Source organism: Simochromis diagramma, unplaced genomic scaffold, assembly GCF_900408965.1.
Source record: "Simochromis diagramma unplaced genomic scaffold, fSimDia1.1 OVJJ01000334.1, whole genome shotgun sequence".
Taxonomy (NCBI): domain Eukaryota; kingdom Metazoa; phylum Chordata; class Actinopteri; order Cichliformes; family Cichlidae; genus Simochromis; species Simochromis diagramma.
The window spans coordinates 2,893,438-2,901,237 of record NW_024386764.1 but is presented as its reverse complement, the minus strand read 5'-3'; the positions used below and the strand labels follow the sequence as shown (position 1 = coordinate 2,901,237).

The window sequence follows — 7,800 nt, the reverse complement described above, 5'->3', positions numbered from 1 at the left end:
TCCACTATGATCAATATAATTTTACCCCATCTCTTGAAAAGATCAAACGTACGGCATATATTTTTGACCCTGTGACGACTGTATATGGAGGAAAAATTCTTAAGTACGATTCTACAAACAGTACCTGAAGTATCCAAAGCAACCTCACGACAGTTTGGGCAGTGGCATTGTTGTTCTGTGCTCACTGTTGTAGGGCTGTCCGGAGGAAAAATAACCAAAACAAAAAGAACCAGCCACCATCTATCTTTGGGGAAGATGCTAGCTTTTGTGGTCGCCTGATGTTTTTGTAGTTGTGAACGTTTACAGTTTTTGTCTTTTCTGTTTAAGATTCGGGGACGCTGCTAGCATATAGCTAGCTCGACTATAGCACTCGCAAAAATGAATTCCAACACGCACGTAATCCAGGTGACAAACGTTTCACCGAGTACGACGTCCGAACAAATGAGGACTCTGTTTGGATTCCTCGGAACCATAGAGGAGCTCAAACTGTTCCCGCCCGAGTGAGTATTGTGAATTATGAACTGGTAAATTATCCTCTCCTCCACAATCTATGGCGGCTCACGCGGGGCTCTTGCTGAGGCCTACAGCATCGAGCAGGCCTCGCTGCACGGTAGTGCTAATGCTAATGCTCCCGCGTCTTTAGTGAACGCGGCAACGCTTGCTTCTCTCAAATTAGATATGCATGTATTTAACAATACTTCAATTCTTCATCCATACGCATCTGCTGATTATCACATTTGTCGATTAAGCAATCAAAAAATTGGTAATCGTTTGTGTAAGTCTGTTATCTAACACATACACGGTAGGCAGCTATACATCCTGTTTATCGAGTTATCTGTAATCTCTCCGTCAGAAAACAAAGTCATAAAAATATACACGGGAGAAATAAGCATGAATGGCTTAATTTTAATAATCACCAGAGTTGCTCCTAATTATTTTGATTTCAAGTGGGACTTATGTGGCAGCTTTTCGTATAAAATGAGCTGTTGATTAGCATCCTAAACCAGCGACAGTGCAAAAGAACAACTAATTATGACTCTTAATGAGCAGTGGGACATTTGGTTACACGCCTGGTTGAGCTAAATTGGAATATTTCCTTAGGTGCATGCTTTGTTTAGATCCACAGTGGAAAATAATGAGCTACAGTACACACTGCACAGTGTTTTCTTACCTTAATTCTCTCTGTGTTGTGTTTTCTCTGTTGAATTACACGTGGCTACTGGACAGGTATGAAATAATCAAGAAGGTGATTTTCCGGGTAGATGTAGTTGTAACAATTTAGTAACTGTTTGAAAGTTTGATCGCCACCAGTTTTATACCAGTATTGAGTTTTATCCTCATACTGTGGTGCTAAGGAGTGCAACAGGATCAGAAATGGCTGAAGAAAAAGGTTGTGTGTCACCTCTGGATGATACTGTGTTGTACTATGCAGAGGATGCAGGGAACAAGAGTCACTCCTGTGCTTTCTTGTCCCTGTGGACACAGACTGAGTATGAAGAAGGCATGTTGTCTCCCCTTGTTTGTATTCTTTGCACAACCTATCTGTATTTTCTTCCAGTGACTCTCCCTTGCCTGTGACTTCACGTGTCTGTTTTGTAAAATTCCTTGAGGCTGAGTCCGTGGGAGTTTCCCAACACCTGACGAACACAGTCTTCGTGGACAGAGCCTTGATCGTGGTCCCTTTCGCTGAAGGTGGGTGTCTGTTTTATTCCTTTGGCTGTGGTCATCTCTGAACATACGTCATAATGCGTAGGTGTATTTGTTAGACTTGCAAACACTAGAGACATTGAGGTTTCTGTTTTTCCTACTGCCATGAGAAAGCAGCTAAGCTTTTCAGTGCTTGGCATTTCTAGGTATGTAAAAGGGAAATGTACATTTGTGTCTGTGTCTTACAATCTAGCTGTAAACTTCTCTCTCTGTTATTTGTGTTGTGGTTTTCATAGTGGACAAGTCATTTGCAGAGAGCCCCTTCCTTGCTGGCTGAAAGTGGTCCTCTGATGCCATCAGGAGATTAGAAAAAATAATGGCACCAATCGCAAGCCCCTTCTCTCTCTTGTTCTGCAGTAAAATATTAACTTTTTTTTCTCTCTGTTCAAGGCATCTTTTTTGAAAAAAAAAAAAAAATAGCCTCACAACTGCTTAATCAAATTAGGGGATTTGGGAGGGTGCAGGGAAATCTAATGTCCTCACATGTTGAAAGGATTTTTTATATTCTCAGATACAATGTGTGTCATGTAGTAGGCATTCACCAAATAAGGGATACCCCGAGCAAGTAGAATAGTGTCAAGGCAATCCAAACATATCGGAACCATTTCTGATCCTCTGTTTATATTTTAACCTTCTGCGAATTGAAATTCGGCAGCAATGTGTTTTAATGTTGTCTTAGATACTGTGAAAGCCATCAGATCCACAGTGACATAGCAGTAAATGCTCTGCACATACACATAGGTGTTTCGGTTATTGGTTGATTTGATCATGTTTCTAGGATCGGCTTGGGTTGGGCTGTGATGGTTGGATCGCAAACTCTAGGCCAGTAGGTGCAAGAAAACCAGGAAAAGAGTCAGGGTGAAGCTCCTGAAAACTGGTCTGATCAGCCTAATAAGAGAAAACACCTGTGTGGATGTTGAATCCATCCCCTTCAAACACGCACACAAGTCTCCAAACTGAACTGACTTTTTTTTTTCTGTTTTTTTAATGTAAATTTCTTTAGCTGGAAACGTATCACACAGCTACATTAGAGGGAAAATATGAATACTGGATCAAGATTTGGGTCCGTTTCCTTTTGTTAACACTAATCAGGCTTTAAACCAATAAAAGAAGAGAAAATGTTCGGGACATCCCTACAGCAGCACAAAGCATGCCAAATAGAAGAACTAATCAGCTGTGCATGCTAGACTAGATTTTTGAAGGTGTTTGCCATCATCTGAGTTTTGGCCAGCGGGTGTTGTGGCAGTTAATTCTGATTTGGCTTTTGGTCATAATAAGCACAGAAACTGCCCTCGGCATTTACTTGCTTTATTTCCCAAAGCCTTGTATTACTGTTATTACTATATTATTATTATACTGTAAATTTGCATTCCAAAACTTTCACTAACACAAGAGATAATTATGGTTTTAAGCCTCTTGATGTTGCCGTAAAAATGCATTTTTATTAACTTAATTTTTTAAATTGACCCTCTCCAAACATGACTCTGAACGAGTTGAGTGAATCTCAAGTTTAACAGTGGTGTTTCTTTTGTTGTTGTGTTTTACAGTTCTTTTTCCTGGTTCAGCCAGCCCTATTTACCAGGCCCCGCTGAAAATGCCACCAACAGTTTTGTCTTCTGCAGCCTTATCCTGTTTCTCAAGTGTCCTTTCTGTTGTGTGCGTGGGTGTGCGTGGGTGCATGTCTCCCCCCTCTCTCTCTCTCTCTCTCTCCCTCTCTCCCTCCCTCCCTCTCTCCTCCCTTCATAATGTAAAGAAACATGTCAGATTAAAAAATAGCCTGTTTTCAGATTGCACAGCCATGGATGATCATCTCATGAGATTTTTTTTTTCTGTCATTTTTACCGTTTGGTTCTCTTCAGCTTTGGGAATATTTTTCTTATCACTACCTTTGCTGCCAATAGCCTGTAATTGTTCAGTGTAGATTATTGTTTATTTACTATATTTTTTGTGACATACTGTTGGCTAAAACCTGTCAGTACTGTATTTGATTAGCAGTACTTTACCTGGTTGTTAAGTGTTTTTTTGTGGTGGGGTTGTACAAAAAAAACAAAAAGAGAGAGAACCCACCAGAAAAAGGCTAGAAAAGGTCAAATGAGTAAGCCTTTTCTGTTTTTTGTATTGGTAATGGTAAGTGATGTTGAAATGTACCCTTGTGTCTACACCCAAATCATGAACTTTGTTTTCTGTATCTCAATGTTTTTGTGTGCTTTATAGCGAAGCAGCCGGCGCGAGTCGCTTGTTCATAAAACATCTAATGAAAGTTGAGAGCACATCCCACGGGACAACTGGCTGTGCTTGCTTACGTTTGGTTCATGACTTAAAAAACAAGTACAGGTGATAAAATCTTGGCAGTGTTGACCACAGTGTGTATTGTGACTTTGAAACTTATAGCTGCTAATCCTACAATCATATTCACAACAAAGCAAAACAGCAACAACAACAACAAAAGTCAGGGATCAAGATTTACAGACAAGACAAAAAAGTGGATTTTTGTTTTTCATTCTTTTACTACAGTGTAGTTAGACTGAGGTGGCTTGTCTGCAAGTCTTGTCTGAGTGTTGTCGACGTCGTCTTTGAAGATGTACTGAGATGTTCTTGGTTTTTCCTCCAGGAGTCATTCCCGATGAATCTAAAGCTATGTCGCTGTTGGCTCCAGCCAATGCTGTGGCAGGAATGATGCCCGGTGGAGGCCTTCTTCCGACACCGAATCCTCTGGCATCTGTGAGTTTTTACATTTTCACATAACATATCATACAATAATATTTAACTGTTATTTGATCCGGGGAAAAAGAGATATTTTAGATGTTGATGATTTTCTAAAACTGCTCCTACCTTCTCTGCAGCCATCAATCAAAATTTAACTTGGAAATGGGCATGAATCTCCCTTATTGCAATAAACAAACACACAGCAGGCTTTTTTTCTTCTTCTTGGTGGGGATATTTGGTAACATTTATGTCTAAAAGCACAGTAATTCATTCAAACTAAGCAAGCTGCTGGTGGTTCAGAGTTAGCAATACTACTATTTGATCAGATTTAGCTACTGGACCACAGATTTTGACTAGCAGGAGCTTGGAGCCTGCTGAACACACTTTTCTCTGATCCATCACAAAGCCTTAGGCCCATTTGCAAGCACCCCTCTTCTTTCTAAAGCACAATTCTCTGAAAATAATAAAAACGGTACATCTGAAAGTATCCTATTAAAAAAAATCCCCCCTCCAAAACGTTACATAAATAAAGCGTGCTATGCTTTTTACCTCTACAATATATTCTAGTGTCTATGCTCCACATTTCAGATGGGAGCGACACCATTTGGCGGTCTTGGAGCTCCTAGCATTGAGCAGATGGCTGCTATGGGAATGCCCGGACCGAACATGAACCCCCAGGTGAGGATCAGTTACCTTCATAGCGCCGTTTAAGTTCAAGCAAAAAGTTCTTAGTTCTTAAAATCATAGTAATATCCTTGTCTTCCTTTCTTTCCAGGCTCTTTCCGCAGATTTCCTGAAGCTCATGCAATCCATGGATCCCAAGTAAGAAAAGTGCAGACACAGACGGGTTGTGCAGTCCAGTCAGCATACATATTTATTTGAGCAGTGTCTAAATAATTGATGCCATTTGCAGATTGAACCTTGCAGCTGGATTGAACTTGAGTCCAGGGCTGAAGGCTGATGCATCGAATAAGGAGATTGAAGAGGCCATGAAGAGAGTCCGAGAGGCCCAGTCTCTTATTTCTGCAGCTATTGAACCAGGAAGTGAGCGCGGTTTCAAAGCATGCTTCAAATATAACTGTACCAGAAATACTTGCTTCATATAGATTACGTGTTATCGGAAATTACTTCTCAGTTTACCTGTTTATTGATGTTTAGAGAGCAGTAAGTAAATGTATAATACATGTATAACTTTGTCTTTACTGTTGCAGGTAAGAAAGATGACAAGCGCAAACATTCCCGCTCCCGTTCGCGTTCACGGCGTAGACGAACCAGATCTCGTTCAAGACACAGGTAAAGATGCGTCTACGGCAATGTCGGGTGAAGCCTTTTTAGTTTCATAATTAGTATATTTTTGAATATTAATTGTTTGTAAATGTGCTGCTGCTTATTTTGAGCAGACGTTCGAAGAGCAGATCTCGGCGTAGGTCTCATTCAAGGAGCAGGAGGAGGTCCAAGAGCCCACGGAGGAGGAGGTCCTACTCCCGGGATCGAAGCCGTCGCAGTAGATCTAGGTCAGCTGTTATCCTGAGGAGCAAAATGGCTCCTGTGTTTCATTTCATTCAAAGTGTGCTTGGACACCAGAGGTTGATCATTTCAAAATTGAAATTTGTCAAAAATATTTTTGAGCTTTGTTTTTTTAATGTTGGCAGTGGGCAGCTCCAGGTTTTGAGACTTTTCAGGCATGAAAATGTTTGGTAATGTTTTTGTTTGCTTTCATCTCGTACAGAGACAGGAGGAAGGAGGAGAAGTCCAAGAAAAGATCCAAGACTCCCCCCAAAAGCTACAGCAGCGCCAGGAGGTCTCGGAGCATTAGTCGGTGAGTAGTCTTGAATACGGTGTGATAATATGATGAAATGCAGGTGAGCCAATTTACAGTGTGAAAGACCAGAAGCTCTAACTCTTCTATAGACAGCAGAAAATCAAGTAAGTCCTGAATAAATGATGAGGATGTTTTTATGAATGTTACTTATTTTACTCCTTTGTGTGTCTCAGGAGACACAGGCGAAGTCGCAGTGCTTCTCGCTCCCCTAAGAGAAGGGTCTCCAGGTCTCCGTCCCCCAGACGGTGAGCTTTCTCCATCTGATGTACAATGAAGTTTATTTAATTTTGAGTGCCACAGTTTAAAAATATTTTTGTTCTCTTTACAGCCACAAGAAAGAAAAAAAGAAGGACAAGGACCGTGAGAAGGAAAGGGACCGAGACAGAAGGGAGGACAGGGACCGCAGCAGAGACGAACGCGAACGCTCCAACAGTAAGAAAAAAAAGAGCAAAGACAAAGAACGAGATCGGGACCGCAAGTCCGACAGCGAGAAAGGAGATGTTAAGGTATGTAGAGCAGGCACTGTTTAGAGGCAGGTGGCTGGGTGCATTACTCTGCTCGTCATTAACGTGATTAAATGCGGCACAGGTGACTCGGGACTACGATGAGGAGGAGCAGGGCTATGACAGCGAAAAAGGAGAGGAGGAAGAGGACGAGAGGAAGAGCGACTCTGACTCCATCTCGTCCCCGAAAAGCCAGGAGGAGATGGAGAGATCTGAGGGCCAAATCCCCAAAAAGTCCAAACTGAATGGAGATGATCACCACCAGGAAGACATGGAGATGAGCGACTAAAAACGTCCAAACCAGATAGCATCGTCTTTTCACTGTCCTTTTTATATTTTTAATATAGGCCACGATATGTCTGTGCCTGATCGCTCCAAGTTAAACAGATTTTGTCTTAACTGTAGAAACACTGCAAAGGAGGGCAGGCAGTGGGGTGTACGGAGGGGAGGGGAGGCAGAACTTTTGTAAAGATATAAGAAACAATTACTAAAATATGAAGAACATGAAACCTGGTTTTAAATTGTCATTGCTGTACTTTTTAAAGATTTTGTTATTGGAGTTTGTTTGTCTTTCTGACAGTAGAATACGCAGCGTTTTCCTCTAAAAACGCAGCATCTGTAAATATTTTACTGGTCAGGACTTTGTCCTCATTCACACTGCTCGTTGTTTGCCACTCAGTTTTATTTTTTCCAAACGAACCGTTTTGCTTTACCTGTGTAACACACCCAGCTGTGTTTCAGCTCTACTGACCTATTTACAACCCTTTATTATTGTAGATTGAAATGTGTTGTGACAATGAAATATGTTGTCTGCAATAGAATTTCCAAAGGACACAAATAAAATTGGGGTAAACTGTCAAGTTGCGCCACAAGGGTCCTTATTTTGAAAAATAATTGCTACGATGGGATTTATTCTGTGGTTATGTTCTGGGTGCCTGGCAACTGTTAACCTTCACTCAGGTGTTGTCACGTTATGGTTCAGTCCTAATCTCTACATTCATGGAGTTTGTTTCCTCTGAAACCTGAGGGATAAACTATACATGCTTACTGTTGCCATGTACA

At 41.2% G+C, this 7,800-nt stretch overlaps 1 protein-coding gene across 4 annotated transcripts; it reads left to right on the top strand.

The window, feature by feature from the left end:
* The first annotated feature begins 131 nt into the window (after positions 1 to 131).
* Positions 132 to 7,598, top strand: LOC120733528 (serine/arginine-rich splicing factor 11-like). 4 transcript variants are annotated; one of them, XM_040031798.1, is made up of 12 exons: positions 132 to 500; positions 1,559 to 1,692; positions 4,319 to 4,428; positions 5,002 to 5,091; positions 5,189 to 5,235; positions 5,327 to 5,457; positions 5,625 to 5,706; positions 5,814 to 5,927; positions 6,143 to 6,232; positions 6,409 to 6,480; positions 6,564 to 6,741; positions 6,824 to 7,598. In XM_040031798.1, exons 1-12 carry the CDS (start codon positions 379 to 381, stop codon positions 7,025 to 7,027), a joined length of 1,374 nt encoding a protein of 457 aa, XP_039887732.1. In that variant the 5' UTR covers positions 132 to 378; the 3' UTR covers positions 7,028 to 7,598. The 4 variants fall into 4 exon arrangements, with proteins under 4 accessions (XP_039887732.1, XP_039887749.1, XP_039887740.1 ...); XM_040031815.1 differs by having other exon boundaries at positions 382 to 1,692; positions 3,922 to 4,428; XM_040031806.1 differs by having other exon boundaries at positions 382 to 1,692; positions 3,255 to 4,428.
* Positions 7,599 to 7,800: the final 202 nt, after the last annotated feature.

Excerpts from the sequence above, each read along its gene's own strand:
- LOC120733528 (XM_040031798.1), top strand. The coding sequence starts at position 379 with ATGAATTCCAACACGCACGTAATCCAGGTGACAAACGTTTCACCGAGT. Across the intron at positions 5,092-5,188 it reads GACCGAACATGAACCCCCAG|GCTCTTTCCGCAGATTTCCT; the intron begins GTGAGGATCAGT and ends CTTTCTTTCCAG. Across the intron at positions 5,928-6,142 it reads AGCCGTCGCAGTAGATCTAG|AGACAGGAGGAAGGAGGAGA; the intron begins GTCAGCTGTTAT and ends CATCTCGTACAG.